Raw genomic sequence first — 18611 nt, forward strand, 5'->3', positions numbered from 1 at the left:
AGTTTTCTTCATTGTTATAACTATTCATGAAACCCATTCAGATGATTCTGTGTTTTAAACACATCTTGTTCTACTCATTTCTTTAGTTCCTGTGAGACGGCCTCCTTTATAGAGTAGGGCAATCGCCTCAATTTCTCAAGTACTGGTTTTACATCTGGTCTCAACCTAACTTTGTGTACAAAGTTCTTTGCACAACCCAGTGAAGTGTTGTATAACTAAGGAACTCTGGAGAGTCTTCAAAACTGTGATAAATGTAGTTTTTATTGATGCACTACATGTTTCGGACCCAACTGGCCCTTCCTCAGGTGCATGTTACAAACAGTGTGAGCAAAATCAACTTTTAAGCACTTCATTACCCATAAACCCCACGTGTGTCTACAGTATTCAATTGTTGAAAGATATGCTGATGCATTCTGTTTACTGGCCACAAGATGGAGCTGTAGACACATGTGGGGTTTATGGGTAATGAAGTGCTTAAAAGCTGATTTTGCTCACACTGTTTGTAACATGCACCAGAGGAAGGACCAGTTAGGTCCAAAACATGTAGTGCAACTGCTGCAGAGATAGAATAGACATCTCATCGGCAATTTGTTATGTCTACTAGGGTTGCCACCTTTTCTGGAAAAAAATACCAGCCTTCTTATATATGTATCTTTCCTATTAATAACATTGGGATCAACCATCATTTTTACCGGCCAGGCCAGTAAAATACCAACCAAGTGGCAACCCAATTTGATAGCCGAGGATGAATAGGGTATAACGGTGCTTTATTAGCAATTTCATGCAGCCATTACACTTCAAAAAGGAACTTCAACTCTAACACTTTAAGCATTTATAGAAAGTACTATGTATGCACAGTATACTCTTGTACACAGTGACACCTACAGGCCATTTGTATAAACACCACAGGTCCAATTTCTGTACTAAACACAGTCACCTTCCTGCAGTGCTATGCCAAGTCATCTGGGTGCCCTAGGCAACCCAGCTGACTATGTTGCCCCCTCCACATGCGTGTGCATGAACAATTGCATGTGCATGAACAATAGCGCGCACATGCACAGACCAGCGCATGAACAATAGCACGCATGCACAGACCAGTGCATGCACCAATGATGCATACATGCGTGGAAGAGTGTGAGTGGCCGCAGTGCTGAAATTGCTGCCTAAGGTGGGGATGCTTGAGAAAGGGGTCACGCCCCGAAACGTTGCATCCGCAATAAACGAGCAAGGTTATACCTGCTAGTAATACCCATGCTGTGCCGGTGTCTTCTTGTCTATGCCAAAGGTGGGGACACAGGGGTCTAAACTAGGGGGAATCCTGCAGAAGAGGTACTGTGCCTGGTGCCCCTTCAACTTTGCACCCTACGAATGTGCCTCTTCTGCCGACCCCTAGTTCTGTCCTTGCCTTCCTGTTCCCATCAAGAGACACACGCTGAGAAGCCTAATAACTAATAGCTGATAGTAATGAAGTGCATGGCAGGATTTGTACTACAAACAGTATCAGTCACCCCTCAGCCACTGATATGTGTATTACACCCAGGGAATGAGCTTTAATCAGTGTTGTTATTAATAGATGAACTAAATCTTATATTTCAATGTTTTTGTCCCTGTTACAAGCTGCATTTGTTTCATTTCCCTCTGTGGTGAGGTTTCTCTTTGCCCTATAAAAATATTCCTGATAATGACACCAACATCTCAGTAATGTAATGCTGGTCACATGGTCACATAGTGGGACACACAACTGAGAGGAGCAAGTCATTTGAATACTGGGAAATCCCACCAGCACTAGGACCATGAAGCTCCTGTCTCCTTGGGGGAGGGGCCAGAGCAGCATTTTGTGGCAGTTACACACACAGAACAGGCAGTGAGTTTTGTTTGTCATAAACTGCCACATGTGAATGGCAGTGCTCCTGGCAGAGACTCTAGCCACTGGCCCCGGGATGAATTGGCCCCAAACTGACTGGTGACAAGAACACTAGGAGCCTGGGAAGCTGATGTGAGGATTGGGGGAAGAATCTGTGGAAAAGGAAGTCCCAGGGAATCGGGAAGTGAGAGGTAAATGATTGGATGTCACACTGCTGCTCTGCACAAAGCTCTGAGCCAGTGCTACTGATCCAATCTAATGCCCCCCATTATGTTCTAATCAGCCATAGTGTTTAGCCAAAGACATGCTGCACCAAAATGGCTCTGCTCAGCTACAGGCCCTGTGTGCTCTCTGGGCATGCTGGGAGTTGTAGTGAGGGAACAAGGGACAACACAGGCTCTACATAAGGAATCTGGAGAAAAACTGCAATGTTTTCTCATTGGCTTTATATATGTCACCTGACACTTCCCCGTTCTCTTAAGAGATATTCCAATATCTGCCCCATGTATGGAGGGTATAAATCATAACGTTTCTTCTGTTCTGTGTTTCAGTGTGAACAGTGTCATACTTGGCCCCACAGGACCTAAAAATTTTTAAGACATATTTATTAGGTACTTTTAACTCAGTGCTTCAATGGGCGCCTATGATTGAATGCTCTGTTATACAGATAGCTGGAATCTCAGCCATAAATCAAAAACTTCTCCTTCTTAGAAATAAGGAAAGACAACTGTATATTAAGTGTTTTTCCTTTTCCTCTTTTACATATTTGCATCAAATAAAGAAGAGGTAGAGAAGCCCCAGAAGCCAATGATTGTGATTCTTTGGATAAAGACAAGAGACCATTAGACTGTGCAACTTCTCCAACACCAGCAAATACTCACATTGGAAAGAAACATCTGTATCAGACTCAGAATCACCATCATTACAATGAACATTCCCAACTCCCAGAAGGAACTTCCCTCAGTAGGAAAACAATTTGAATGCTCAGAATGTGGGAAAACATTTGCAAAAAAATCTAACCTTCTTATTCATATGAGACTTCACACAGGAGAGAAACCATACAAATGCTCAGAATGTGGGAAAAGTTTTAGGCTAACTAAATCCCTTAAAGAACACCAGAGAATTCACACAGGGGAGAAACCGTACACATGCAGGGAATGTGGGAAAAGCTTTTCAACAAAAACCGACCTTAGAAAACATCTGAGACTTCACACAGGAGAGAAACCATACAAGTGCTCAGAATGTGGGAAAACATATGCAAAAAAAACTGACCTTCTTAATCATATGAGACTTCACACAGGAGAGAAACCATTTATGTGCACAGAATGTGGGAAAAGTTTCAGGCTAAAAGAATGCCTTAAAATACACCAGAGAATTCACACAGGGGAGAGACCGCACACATGCACACAATGTGGGAAAAGTTTCAGGCTAACTAAATCCCTTAAAGAACACCAGAGAATTCACACAGGGGAGAAACCGTACACATGCAGGGAATGTGGGAAAGATTTTACAACAAAAACCGACCTTAGAAAACATCTAAGACTTCACACAGGAGAGAAACCATACAAGTGCACAGAATGTGGGAAAACATTTGCAAAAAAAAATGACCTTCTGATTCATATAAGACTTCACACAGAAGAGAAACCATTTATGTGCACAGAATGTGGGAAAAGTTTCAGGCAAAGCGAGACCCTTAGAAAACACCAGAGAATTCACACAGGGGAGAAACCACACACATGCACAGAATGTGGGAAAAGTTTCAGGCAAAGCGGGACCCTTAGAAAACACCAGAGAATTCACACAGGGGAGAAACCACACACATGCACAGAATGTGGGAAAAGTTTCAGGCAAAGCGATACCCTTAGAAATCACCAGAAAATTCACACTGGGGAGAAACCTTTCACATGCACAGAATGTGGGAAAACATTTACAAGAAAAAATGACCTTAATAAACACCAGATACTTCACACCGTGAGAAAACAGGAGAAAACATTTATGTGCACAGAATGTGGGAGAAGTTTCAGACATAGCAGTACCCTTAGACAACACCAGAGAATTCACACAGGGGAGAAACTTTTCTCATGTGCAGAGTGTGGGAAAAGATTTTCAAGAAAATGCCTGCTTCATGCTCACCAGAGGACTCACACAGGAGAGAAACCATTCATGTGTACAGAATGTGGGAAATGTTTTAGCCAAAATACAATCCTTAAAGAACACCAAAAAGTTCACACAGGGGAGAAACCTTTCCCATGTGCAGAGTGTGGGAAAAGATTTGCAAGAAAATGCCTGCTTAATACTCACCAGAGAACTCACACAGGAGAGAAACCATTCATGTGTACAGTATGTGGGAAAAGTTTTGGCCGAGATACAATCCTTAAAGAACACCAGAAAATTCACACAGGGGAGAAACCTTTCCCATGTGCAGAGTGTGGGAAAAGATTTGCAAGAAAATGCCTGCTTAATACTCACCAGAGAACTCACACAGGAGAGAAACCATTCATGTGTACAGAATGTGGGAAAAGTTTTGGCCGAAATACAATCCTTAAAGAACACCAGAAAATTCACACAGGGGAGAAACCTTTCACATGCACAGAATGTGGGAAAAATTTTAGCCGAAATACAATCTTTAAAGAACACCAAAAGATTCACACAGGGGAGAAACCTTTTACATGCACAGAATGTGGGAAAAAATTTCCAAGAAAAAATGACCTTAATAAACACCAGAGACTTCACACAGATGAAAACCATTTATGTGCACAGAATGTGGAAGAAGTTTAAGACAAAGCAGAACCCTTTGAAAACACCAAAGAATTTAGACAGGGGAGAAACCTTTCCCGTGTTGGAAACGATTTGCAAGAAAATGTCTGCTTCATAGTTATCTGAGAAGTCACACTTTTAATATAAAGACAAACCTTCTCAGAAATCACACAGGGGAGAAACCTTTCACTCGTAAAGACTGAGGAAAAAGCTTCTCTACAAAGGACAGACTTTCTTCTCACGTAAGTGTTCTCATAGGAGAGAACCCATTTACATGTACAGAATGTGGAAAACAATGCTCGTGTAGGGAAACCCTTGAACAACACTCGTAACTTCACACAGAAGAAAGAACATTTACATGTACAGTATGTGGGAAAGTCTTTTCTACCCCCTCACAACTCACACTGGGGAGAAACCTTTCATATGCACAGAATGTAAGAATATGTCTCTCCCCGTTCTTTTCTCATGCACAGAAAGTGGCAAATGGTTCTCTAAAAGGATGAAGTTCAAGTCCAATAAGGATAGAGGGAGGCTAAGTCTTCTCACACACTTTACTGAGAAAAAAAAATAAGAAAAATCTTTACTCACTGTTTTCCCGCTCAATTTGTAAGTCCCGGTCCTGCCACACAGGGATTGGCTGGGCTTGGAGAAAGACATGTGAAACTTCCTGCAGTCTAGCCAATCCCCACGTGGCAGGACCGGGACTTACACTCTGAAGGGGAAAAGCTGAAGTAATTGGCTGTTCCCAGTTATTTGTGGCAGGAGCAGCACCAAGGTACATCTTTTTCTTTACTCCTGGATTCTGACTTTCCTCTGCCTCTTTCCTCACAAAAACAAAGGAATATCAATGGGGGGCAGTGTCAGACTGGCCCACTGGAAAACCAGGAAAAATCCCAGTGGGCCCAGTCCTTGTGGGTCCCTGTGGCCACTCGGCTTTTCTCTACTCAACTGTATCTCTGGTTTAGCACAAATAAATAGTTCTTTCTCACAACTCTGTGCTCTATGGCCTCCCCCGGACCCAGCAGGCCCTACTACCACTACTCCCCATAGCACCGGCTACTGGACTGGTGATGCTGCTCCTTTGAACCTGCGGCGCTTCAGTTCATTCATTGTGTCGCATGTTCAGCTGCGTCGCCCTGATGATGTCACTGACGGGCTCCAGCATCCTTCATGTGACGGAATCATAGAGAGGTAGGGAGGGAGCGGCTGTGGAGCTGGTGGGGTTCCTGCCTCACTATTGGGCATTTTGGTGGTCTGCTGACTACTGCAACTGTCACTTCTCTTTCCCTCTGCCTGCCATATTGATCCAAAGTGGATATATTTGATCTGCTTCTCTACTGCTACTGTGCTGGGGAGCAAACACAGTGAATTGGGGGAACATGGAATTTTCCTCTCTACGTTGTGGAGGAGGAGGAAGCAAATTGCCATTCAAAGTGGGTCTTAATTACCCCCATAAGCCACAAAGACTGTATAACCCTAAGTGCCCCCCACCAACTGCTTTCATTTCATTTTACATTTAAACCCCTGAGGTCTCTTCATTTCTCTTTGCCCTATTATCTTCCTGCCAATCTCCATACTCCCTTTCATCTCTCCATCTCTCTATCCCTGGGTAAGTTTTGTATTATTTTATTAGGAGTGTTTACAATGAATGCATTAAAAATTGATTGAATAAATGAAATGCTCACTGAATTAATTATTACTTTAATGAATAATATGATTAATAAAACATGAATAATTAATGAAGTGTAACATGAATTTTTAGTCAATTAATGACCAATGAATAACAAGTTGATTAAATTGAGTGCAGTTTATAAAGCTATAATATGTGTGTGTATATGCAGTACCTTTACCTACTTTATTACTACATGGGCTGCCTTTCAAGCTTCATTTGTATGGATTTTGCATAATAGATGTTATTACATTTTGATCAGTCTCTGCCCATTGAGCTTACAATCTAAAGTCCCTGTTACACTTACATCATTTTCTGCATCACCAGATGGGATTTACGTGAATTCTCTACAGCGAGTTCATACATAGAAACATTAATATAACCTGACAGACTGCAGGTGCCGGGGAACTTGTAGTCACTTAGTCTGATCATCAAGTATTTTGGTTACTGAATATTAAACTTAGTATCAGAATTTCCATGTGTAGCAATGTATATGGTTCTTCAAAGTGAGGACAGTGAGGTTGTGGAATGAGGCCGGATGATGTTGTGATGCTTAATGTGGCTACAGGGCTAGTGAACTGGCTGTTAAGAGGATAAGATGTCTGTAGAGAAGGGGCCCCTCTCTGATCCTGTGAACAGAAGTCTCGCAGTAACAGTCTCTCCCCAGGTGGGCACTGGTTGAATTTAAGAGATACGCTGCTCATTGGATGGAGGTCTTAACCAAACATTGAGTTTATCTACACTACACTTGCAATGACTGATAAGTATTGGCACCATGTGCATTGTTCTTATTTATATGCTGTTAGTAAGCACTGAACTATAACTCACATACTAGCCAACCTGTGCACCTAAAGATACAAGCAATACACTGATTTCATATCAAAGTATTTTGGATACCAAGATAAGTGCCTAAATGGGAGCTGCAGTAGACTGATTCTGATATACAAGACATTACTTGTGACGGATAGAAGGGGGGCATTTTTTTTCAGGAGGCTTAGGGTTTTTAATGTGTTTTTAATTGCATTTGTTGGCATGGCTGATCAATAAATATCACCATTTTAACTATATGCATTATCGATTAAAGGAGAAGGAAAGGTTAAAACTAAGTAAGCCTTATCAGAAAGGTCCATCTAAATAAGAAACAGCACATTTCTTTCCTTCTATTGTGTACTCATGGGCTTCTGTATCAGACTTCCTGTTTTCAGCTTAAACCTCATTGCCCTGGGCGTGAGCATGCTCAGTTTGCTCCTCTCCTCTCCCCCACCCCTCCCTTCTCTACTGTAATCTGAGCCCAGAGCAGGGAGAGACTCAGGCAGGAAGTGATGTCACACCACATTAATACTGCAGCTCCTATCCTAAACAAACAGAGAGTTTCTAGAGCTTTTTACTCAGGTATGGTAAAACATTCAACAGAATAAATATAGCATTCTAGCTTGCACTATTGCAGCTAATCTATTGGCAATAAAATGCCTCTGTAGCTTTCCTTCTCCTTTAAGTACAGTATTATATTGCTTTCTGGGGATTAAGTCCTATTCAGTTTTTTAGGTTTACATTACAGCAATTTAAGTAGTGACACCCTTTATTAAAGCCAAATATATCTCGGCTATTATTGCTCAGTCATTTTTGTTTCTTTAGCAGTAAAGAGAGCACAGTCACATGACGGGGGGCAATTGAGAAACTCACAATATGTCTATCCCCATGACAGAATTCAAAATGAAATATAAAAAATCCATTTGCTCTTTAGAAAAATGGATTTCAGTGCATAAATCTGCAGGAACAGCACTATTAACTGATGTATTTTGAAAAAAAAGCATGCATGCTACGATTTTGGCAGATTTTAAGCATGATGCTGCAGCAGGATTGCATGGCTTTTTTGTGCATGGTGTGTCAATATGAAGCTTGATGTTCTCTTGCCTGCGTCACAGTTTTTCAGCATCTACATCAGTGATCCCCAACCAGTAGCTCATGAGTAACATGTTGCTCTCCAACCCCTTGGATGTTGCTCCCAGTGGCCTCAAAGCAGGTGATTATTTTTGAATTCCAGGCTTGGAGGCAAGTTTTGGTTGTATAAAAACCAGGTGTATTGCTATATAGAGTCTCTTGTAGTCTGCAAGTCCACATAGGGGCCACCAAATAGCCAACCAGCCCTTATTTGGCACCCCAGGAACTTTTTGCATGTCTGTGTTGCTCTTTTTTTATTTTTGAATGTGGCTCACTGGTAAAAAGGGATAATGGTAATGCACAAAAGTTACAAGTTTAGGGTTAGGGTTTCTAATAAACAGCATTAACTTTTTATTGATAGATCTACAATGTCTTGTACAAGAGCATCAGATAGAAAAGATAAAAGCAAGGAAGCCATTCCTAAAACTAAGTGTAAAACAGGGGCAGAAAAAAGGCTTAAAGGACCAGTAACGTCAAAAATTTTTACAACAAAATTCGTTAGAATACAACGAAAAAAAAACATCAACACAAATTAAAATTTAAAATAGCAAAGCCTTTATTAAGAAATAACTTACAGAAAGTCCACTTCCTGTCCTCTTCAGAAACGGCGAAAAGGCGACCATCCATCCTGCAGCGCTCGATTTCTTCTCCTGGCTATTCACTGACAGTGCCTGATCGCCTTCTCCAGCTCTTCTTCATCCTCCTTCATCCAGCAGCAGTAGGAAGGCGATGTCTCCAAACCCTGCTCCTCCGCTCCAGGAATGCAGCCCTGACTGCCGACCCACCGACTGTGTGAGTTGTCGGAAAGAAGCAGCGACGCATCCGGATCTGTGACAGCTTTACCTTGGAGTGCGGTGCTTCCCAGCTGTGCTGCTGCTGCTGCCATTGCTGCTATAGAGGAGCCCTGAGATAGTGGATGGAGCAGACTGTGCGGGATGTCGGCAAGAAGCAGAGGCGCATCTGCCGGCTTCTGTGAAACAATGATCCAGTCTTTCGGCGGCCACTGTACTTCGGATAGGATCCGTCGCGCATCCAAGGCTCTGCGGGCTGCCCCGTGCTATAGTTGTGATCGATGCCGGCTCAGAGCTGCACCAATGCGGAGGAACCGGAGTTGTTGCTTCAGAGGCGCATCTGCTGGCTTCTGTGAAACAATGATCCAGTCTTTTGGCAACTGTACTTCGGGTAGGATCGGTCGCGCATCCAAGGCTCCGCGGGCTGCCCCCTGCTCTAGTTGTGATCGCTGCCGGCTCAGAGCTGCACCAATGCGGAGGAACCGGAGTTGTTGCTCTAGATGCTTCTCTGCTTCTTGCCGACAACCCGAACAGTCTGCTCCATCCACGATCTCAGGGCTCCTCTATAGCAGCAATGGCAGCAGCAGCAGCACAGCTGGGAAGCACCGCACTCCAAGGTAAAGCTGTCACAGATCCGGATGCGTCGCTGCTTCTTTCCGACAACCCACACAGTCGGTGGGTCGGCAGTCAGGGCTGCATTCCTGGAGCGGAGGAGCGGGGTTTGGAGACATCGCCTTCCTACTGCTGCTGGATGACGGAGGATGAAGAAGAGCTGGAGAAGGCGATCGGGCACTGTCAGTGAATAGCCAGGAGAATAAATCAAGCGCTGCAGGATGGATGGTCGCCTTTTCGCCGTTTCTGAAGAGGACAGGAAGTGGACTTTCTGTAAGTTATTTCTTAATAAAGGCTTTGCTATTTTAAATTTTAATTTGTGTTGATGTTTTTTTTTCGTTGTATTCTAACGAATTTTGTTGTAAAAATTTTTGACGTTACTGGTCCTTTAAAAATAGGCTAGTGGGTGCAGGGACTGTACAAGGCAACAGAAGCAAATTGCAGTGAAATTTAAGGGCAAATTCACTAAGATGCGAAGTTGCGCCAGGCGTAACTTCGCAGCACTTCACCAGGCGTAGTTTCGCCAGCGCTTCGCAAATTCACTAAAATCCGAAGTTGTGCTCAGGGGTAGCGTACGGTTGCGAAGTTGCGCTAGCGTTGATTCGCTAAGCGAAGCAAAGTTACGCTAGCGATGGTTAATTTGCGTACGGCGCCAAATTCAAATTTCAATGGAGGAATACGTATCAGCACTACAAATGCCTGGGAAACCTTCAAAACATCAAATAAAAATTTTATTTTGCCCTACACATGTGCCCACTGTATAGGTAAGTTGCCATGAGTCAGGAAATGTAGGGGGGAAGGAGGGGAGCCCCAAAAAAAATTTCGACCTTTTTCAGCCTATCACCCATAATGTAGAAAACACGCCAGCGTTTTTTGGGACTTTGAAAAAATTTAAACTTTTTTTGAAACAATCCCTATCTACTCTATTGCGCTTCGCCTGGTCTGAGGTGGCGAAGGAAGTCTAGCGTAAAAGGTAGCGTTCAGTACACTGCGTGCGTTAGTGAATTTGCGTAGTAAAATTCGCCAGCCGTAAGGGTGCGAAGTAACACTAGCGAATCTACGCCAGCGTTCGTTAGTGAATTTGCGCAGTAACGAAAATGCCAAACGCTAGCGAAGTAACGCTAGCGTTCGGCGCTTAGTGAATTTGCCCCTTAGTGTGGAAATAGACAGCACCCAGGATTTAGGTGTGATAGAACAGTGCAGCACAATTCTGAGATATAGAGATGTACATGAAATACTTATTGCTCTAATAAACGACCAGCACAACTGGTGAAACACTTTACTCATCTCTCAAAGATCAACTGGAAAATGTATCTGAATATAAATAACAGAATTGGTTGCTCTTTTGCTGGTGTTGCAACATGTGAGGATGTTATGCTCATATTCTCAGTCTGGTAATTGTGGTTATAACCAGTGTCCAATCCCTGTAAAAACCCAGTATAAAGCTTGTTGTGAGAGGGGAAATTTGATGATGGACATCAAACACAGTGAGTCAAGTTTGGATTATCCCTACCACAATGTCCTCTCAGAGGCACCTACATGGATTGTGGCCTAATGCCTATAAGAGAATATCACAAAACTCATTAATTAGTACTACTCTTAAAGTATGGCATGAGAACAAATCTGCTATGCATTTGACTAGTGCCCCATATGTGTTACATCCACTTATGCATAAGCCCAACTTTTTACCAAGCATGGAAAGGGGAGCATATGCAAGGTGGGAGAAATGGGATGATAGACCCACTAAAATACAGGATTTTATTAGAGGAGGCAAGATGATCCCTCTACATAAGTTACAAAGGAGGTGGGGGAAACATCCTAGAGGGGATATTACCAATGGTACCATTTTATAAATACCCATAGAGAAAATAATTGGGAAAGACCTTTAACCCAATGGGAACAGATAATAGAGACAGACCTAGAAATCATTAAACCTTTATCAAAAGTCTACAATATTATACTAAACAGAGAAGAATTGAAGCCTTTCTCATTTTGTTCCCAATGGTAGAAAGAATTGGGCATAAACAAAGCAAAACAGACATGGGTAAAGATATTGAAGCATGGGAATAAGATGACAAGGGCTTGGAAAATAAAAGAAGCAATATATAAAATGGTAACCAGATGGCACTATACACCAGCACATACCTCCAATTTGTGTTGGTAATGAAAGTGAGGGAACTCATTCATATTTGCATAACATGTCCAGTCTTGAAAGAATACTGGGCTCAAGTTTTAGAGAGTGTTTATAAAATAACATCAATTAGAATTCGGGTAAAAGAATATGCAGTTCTACTATTGAACGTTAACCTGGAGAACCATAAGATGTTGGAAAATCCAAATCACCAAAACACTTATTCCCAGGAACTTCAAATCCAAGAAACCACCGTCATATAATAATTGGATGAGATCTGTTGAGGAAATTAGACAGAGAAATGAACATACATATACCATAATAATAGTGGAATATACTGGAAGATATGGTCCCCCTGGTAAAGATTTATAGAAACATTAGATCAAGGAATAAGGCAATGGGATATGATATATGTAGAGGAAAATGGGAATATGAAATAAATGAAAAATGGATGTAATATATGCAATGTGAATGTATTAACAGAATGTAATACATGACATATCCAAGGGACCTGAAATGCGATTGAGAGCAAATTATTCAGTTGAAGCAATCCAGATGACAGATTACCCTACCCACTTTCCTAATAATTGAATCCCCTATAAACACATTATATTTAGACCTGGTTATGCTCTCCTCCCCACCACTACTAGAGAAACTGCTCTCCTCCCCACCACTAATAGAGAGGCTGCTATTGACCCCACCACCTTCTAGAGAGCCCACTCTCCTCCCACCACTACTAGAGAAACTGATCTCCTCCCACCACTACTAGAGAAACTGATCTCCTCCCACCACTACTAGAGAAACTGGTCTCCTTCCCACCACTACTAGAGAGACTGCTCTCCTCCCCACCACTACTAGAGAAACTGGTCTCCTCCCCACCACTACTAGAGAAACTGATCTCCTCCCCACCACTACTAGAGGAACTGCCCTCCTCCCCACCACTACTAGAGAAACTGGTCTCCTCCCACCACTACTAGAGAAACTGGTCTCCTCCCCACCACTACTAAAGAAACTGATCTCCTTCCCACCACTACTAGAGAGACTGCTCTCCTCCCCACCACTACTAGAGAAACTGGTCTCCTCCCACCACTACTAGAGAAACTGGTCTCCTCCCCACCACTACTAGAGAGACTGCTCTCCTCCCCACCACTACTAGAGAAACTGATCTCCTCCCCACCACTACTAGAGGAACTGCCCTCCTCCCCACCACTACTAGAGAAACTGGTCTCCTCCCACCACTACTAAAGAAACTGATCTCCTTCCCACCACTACTAGAGAGACTGCTCTCCTCCCCACTACTACTAGAGAAACTTGTCTCCTCCCCACCACTACTAAAGAAACTGGTCTCCTCCCCACCACTACTAGAGAAACTGATCTCCTCCCACCACTACTAGAGAAACTGGTCTCCTCCCCACCACTACTAAAGAAACTGATCTCCTTCCCACCACTACTAAAGAAACTGATCTCCTTCCCACCACTACTAGAGAGACTGCTCTCCTCCCCACCACTACTAGAGAAACTGGTCTCCTCCCACCACTACTAGAGAAACTGATCTCCTCCCCACCACTACTAGAGGAACTGCCCTCCTCCCCACCACTACTAGAGAAACTGGTCTCCTCCCCACCACTACTAGAGAAACTGATCTCCTCCCCACCACTACTAGAGGAACTGCCCTCCTCCCCACCACTACTAGAGAAACTGGTCTCCTCCCCACCACTACTAAAGAAACTGATCTCCTTCCCACCACTACTAAAGAAACTGATCTCCTTCCCACCACTACTAGAGAGACTGCTCTCCTCCCCACCACTACTAGAGAAACTGGTCTCCTCCCACCACTACTAGAGAAACTGATCTCCTCCCCACCACTACTAGAGGAACTGATCTCCTCCCCACCACTACTAGAGGAACTGCCCTCCTCCCCACCACTACTAGAGAAACTGGTCTCCTCCCACCACTACTAAAGAAACTGATCTCCTGAACATTGGAGGGGAACTGGTGTTAGATTCTAGATGTTGTACTAATACATTTTATAATAAACTGTGTAATTGTGTAATAAAACTGTGTAATTCCACTTCTGTAACAAGATATAAGGGTCTAAATACAAGAAATGCTATTTTGCATAATACAGGGATTTGTATCAGAAATAGTTTTTATTATCTTAGATCAAGTGTCTAATTGCTACTAAAACTAAAAAAAAAATCCTGGGAAGCTTTACTTTTCCATTAGATAATAAATTCGCTCAAATTGCTAATATTGTCTCATTCATTAAACTAAAACTAATAAAATAATGCAAGTGTGACTTTTTACATATAAAATGATATAAAATACACTTATTTAGTTTAATCAGTGTTTTGTTAATGAGGCTTTTACACTATAGGGTTAGACACAAACTTGTGCCCTGACTATAAAATGCTGATCCCTATTAATATGAGAATAATCCCCCAATGGGGCACCTACAAGAGCCGTGAAATGAAGATTGGCTGAACCAAAGCAGAGCAGATTATTTTAGAATTGATCTGACACTGATCAATCTCCATTTTTAAAATATCGGGAGAAAATGTTGTTTAAAATGTTTTTGTGCCATTGTTGTTTGAAAGACAAATTCATAAAAGTGTCTGTAAATAGTCTTTCTTTCGCTAAAAAATATGAAAAGTGGCGGTTGAGTTGGAATTTAGGCGGATTTGTGTTTGTGAATATGGATAATATTGTGGATAACAGGTCCCATACGTGTACTAAACACAGTAATGAAGAGCATGGCAGGATTTGTACTACAAACAGTATCAGTCACCCCTCAGCCACTCATATGTGTATTACACCCAGGGAATGAGCTTTAATCAGTGTTGTGATTAATAGATGAACTAAATCTTATATTTCAATGTTTTTGTCCCTGTTACAAGCTGCATTTGTTTCATTTCCCTCTGTGGTGAGGTTTCTCTTTGCCCTATAAAAATATTCCTGATAATGACACCAACATCTCAGTAATGTAATGCTGGTCACATGGTCACATAGTGGGACACACAACTGAGAGGAGCAAGTCATTTGAATACTGGGAAATCCCACCAGCACTAGGACCATGAAGCTCCTGTCTCCTTGGGGGAGGGGCCAGAGCAGCATTTTGTGGCAGTTACACACACAGAACAGGCAGTGAGTTTTGTTTGTCATAAACTGCCACATGTGAATGGCAGTGCTCCTGGCAGAGACTCTAGCCACTGGCCCCGGGATGAATTGGCCCCAAACTGACTGGTGACAAGAACACTAGGAGCCTGGGAAGCTGATGTGAGGATTGGGGGAAGAATCTGTGGAAAAGGAAGTCCCAGGGAATCCGGAAGTGAGAGGTAAATGATCAGATAGGATCTGTGCAGCCACTGGGACAGAATGTTCTGTTATACAGATAGCTAGAATCTCAGCTGCCATAAAGCAGGACAGGACTGCTGCTTACAGTGGGGATCAGATAGGAACTGTGCAGCCACTGGGACAGAATGTTCTGTTATACAGATAGCTAGAATCTCAGCTGCCATAAAGCAGGACAGGACTGCTGTTTACAATGGGGATCAGATAGGATCTGTGCAGCCACTGGGACAGAATGTTCTGTTATACAGATAGCTAGAATCTCAGCTGCCATAAAGCAGGACAGGACTGCTGCTTACAATGGGGATCAGATAGGATCTGTGCAGCCACTGGGACAGAATGTTCTGTTATACAGATAGCTAGAACCTCAGCTGCCATAAAGCAGGACAGAACTGCTGCTTACAATGGGGATCAGATAGGATCTGTGCAGCCACTGGGACAGAATGTTCTGTTATACAGATAGCTAGAATCTCAGCTGCCATAAAGCAGGACAGGACTGCTGCTTACAATGGGGATCAGATAGGATCTGTGCAGCCACTGGGACAGAATGTTCTGTTATACAGATAGCTAGAACCTCAGCTGCCATAAAGCAGGACAGAACTGCTGCTTACAATGGGGATCAGATAGGATCTGTGCAGCCACTGGGACAGAATGTTCTGTTATACAGATAGCTAGAATCTCAGCTGCCATAAAGTAGGACAGGACTGTTTCTTTCTTAGATAAAAGAAGAAAAGACAACAATATCATTTCACTTTCTTCTTTGTAGAAAGTTGCCATAATGCATAATTTATCTGACTTATCATGATGATTATACTAAACTATAAAAAAAAAACCTAGTCAGGAAGCTTAAATACAAAACCAAAAGATAACACACATTTTTTCAGTGATTAGCATTTATGAATTATTTTTTTCCTCTTTTACATATTTGCATCAAATAAAGAAGAGATAGAGAAGCCCCAGAAGCCAATGATTGTGATTCTTTGGATAAAGACAAGAGACCATTAGACTGTGCAACTTCTCCAACACCAGCAAATCCTCACATTGGAAAGAAACATCTGTATCAGACTCAGAATCACCATCATTACAATGAACATTCCCAACTCCCAGAAAGAACTTCCCTCAGTAAGAAAACAATTCAAATGCTCAGAATGTGGGAAAACATTTCCAAAAAAAGCCAACCTTCTTGTTCATATGAGACTTCACACAGGAGAGAAACCATACAAGTGCACAGAATGCGGGAAAAGTTTCAGGGTCATAGAATGCCTTAAAGAACACCACAGAATTCACACAGGGGAGAAACCTTACACATGCATGGAATGTGGGAAAAAATTTACAACAAAAACTGAACTTAAAAAACACCTGAGACTTCACACAGGAGAGAAACCATTCAAGTGCACAGAATGTGGGAAAAGTTTCAGGCTTACAGAATGCCTTAAAGAACACCAGAGAATTCACACAGGTGAGAAACGGCACACATGCACGGAATGTGAGGAAAGATTTACAACAAAATCCAACCTTACTATACACCTGAGACTTCACACAGGAGAGAAACCATTTATGTGCATAGAATGTGGAAAAAGTTTCAGGCTACACGGTATCCTTAGAAAACACCAGAGAATTCACACAGGGGAGAGACCGCACACATGCACTGAATGTGGGAAAAAATTCACAACAAAAGATGACCTTAATAAACACCAGCGACTTCACACGGAAGAGAAACCATTTATGTGCAAAGAATGTGGGAAAAGTTTCAGGCAAAGCGGTACCCTTAGAAATCACCAGAAAACTCACACTGGGGAGAGACCGCACACGTGCACAGAATGTGGAAAAAGTTTCAAGTTAATCAATACCCTTAGAAAACACCAGAAAATTCACACAGGGGAGAAACCTTTCATATGCACAGAATGTGGGAAAAGATTTACAACAAAAACTGACCTTAATAAACACCAGAGAATTCACACAGATGAAAGACCATACAAGTGCACAGAATGTGGGAGAAGTTTCAAAGAAAACAGTACCCTTAGAAAACACCAGAGAACTCACACGGGGGAGAAACCGTTCTCATGTGCAGAGTGTGGGAAATGCTTTGCAAGAAAATGCCTTCTTAAAGCTCACCAGAAAACGCACACAGGAGAGAAACCATTCATGTGCACAGATTGTGGCAAAAGTTTTAACCGAAATATAATCCTTAAAGAACACCAAAGAATTCACACGGGGGAGAAACCTTTTCCATGCACAGAATGTGACAAATGGTTCTCTAAAAAGAAATACCTCAACAGACACCAGAAAATTCACATAAAAAAAGAAACTTTCCCATGTACAGAATGTGGCAAACCTTTTTCTACAAAGAACAACCTAGAGTGTCATTCTGTTACCCACACTGGGGAGAATGTTTTCACGCGTGCAGAATGTGGGGAAAATTTACAGCAAAAACCCACCTTCATTTTCAACTGAGACTTCAGATCGCGAATAAACCATTTACATGCTGAGAATGTGGGAAAGATTTTAGGATAAAATATTTCCTGAAAGAACAGCAGATAATTTGCACAGAAGAGAAACCTTTTACATGCACAGAATGTGGGAAAAGATTTGCAACAAAAAGCCACCTTCATTGTCACCTGAGAAGTCACACAGGAGAGAAACCATTCATGTGCACAGAATGTGGGAAAAGTTTTAGCTGAAACACAGTCCTTAAAAAACACCAGAGAAGAGAACTTTTATATGCACAGAATGTGAGGCTAAATTTACCAAAAAAAAGCTGCCTTGATACTCACCTGAAAATTCACACAGGAGAGAAACTATTTAAGTGCACAGAATGTTTCACTGTACTGAGTGAGGAATTGAAACAGGGAGAGATTGAACATGTGCACAGAATGGGGGGCATGTGAGAAAGTCCCATTCATTTGCACAGAATGTAAGAATATGTCTCTCCCTGTTCTTTTCTCATGCACAGAATGTGGCAAATGGTTCTCTAAAAAGCTATAGCCATGGGCAGATGTCCAATAAGGATAGAGGGAGGCTAAGTCTTCTCAAACAGTTTACTGAGAAAAAAGAATAAGAATAATCTTTACTGACTGTTTTTCCCGCTCAATTTGTAAGTCCCGGTCCTGCCACATGAGGATTGGCTGAGCTTTGAGGAAGAAACGTGACACTTCCTGCAGTCTAGCCAATCCCATGTGGCAAGGACCGGACTTACACTCTGAAGGGGAAAAACTGAAGTAATTGGCTGTTCCAGTTATTTGTGTCAGAGCAGCACCAAGGTACATCTTTTTCTTTACTCCTGGATTCTGACTTTCCTCTGCCTCTTTCCTCACAGGAACAAAGGAATATCAATGGGGGGCAGTGTCAGACTGGCCACTGGAAAACCAGGAAAAATCCAGTGGGCCCAGTCCTTGTGGTCCTGTGGCCCTTCGGCTTTTCTCTCTCAACTGTATCTCTGGTTTAGCACAAATAAATAGTTCTTTCCCACAACTCTGTGCTCTATGGCCTCCCCCGGAC

The 18611-nt window shown here is 42.4% G+C and overlaps 2 protein-coding genes across 2 annotated transcripts in view; both read left to right on the forward strand.

The window, feature by feature from the left end:
• Positions 1-559: 559 nt before the first annotated feature.
• LOC121395248 (zinc finger protein 208-like) lies at positions 560-18284 on the forward strand. The gene is made up of 3 exons (XM_041568281.1): positions 560-2055; positions 2646-4636; positions 16119-18284. The coding sequence occupies exons 2-3, from the start codon at positions 2792-2794 to the stop codon at positions 17565-17567; spliced, it is 3294 nt and encodes a 1097-aa protein (XP_041424215.1). The 5' UTR covers positions 560-2055; positions 2646-2791; the 3' UTR covers positions 17568-18284.
• LOC108695509 (zinc finger protein 208) overlaps positions 4652-18611 on the forward strand; it is a 33393-nt gene continuing 19433 nt past the window's right edge. Inside the window, exon 1 of the mRNA XM_041568105.1 lies at positions 4652-5812. The gene's annotated coding sequence lies outside the window, so the exon portion shown is untranslated. The remainder of the gene's footprint in view (positions 5813-18611) is intronic.

Source organism: Xenopus laevis, chromosome 6S (genome assembly GCF_017654675.1).
Source record: "Xenopus laevis strain J_2021 chromosome 6S, Xenopus_laevis_v10.1, whole genome shotgun sequence".
Classification (NCBI taxonomy): domain Eukaryota; kingdom Metazoa; phylum Chordata; class Amphibia; order Anura; family Pipidae; genus Xenopus; species Xenopus laevis.

What these genes read in the sequence shown, in the direction of transcription:
- LOC121395248 (XM_041568281.1), top strand. Translation starts at nt 2,792, where the DNA reads ATGAACATTCCCAACTCCCAGAAGGAACTTCCCTCAGTAGGAAAACAA. An exon ending in GTGCACAGAATGTGGAAGAA is followed by an intron (nt 4,637 to 16,118) that starts GTTTAAGACAAA and finishes AGAGACCATTAG; the next exon opens with ACTGTGCAACTTCTCCAACA.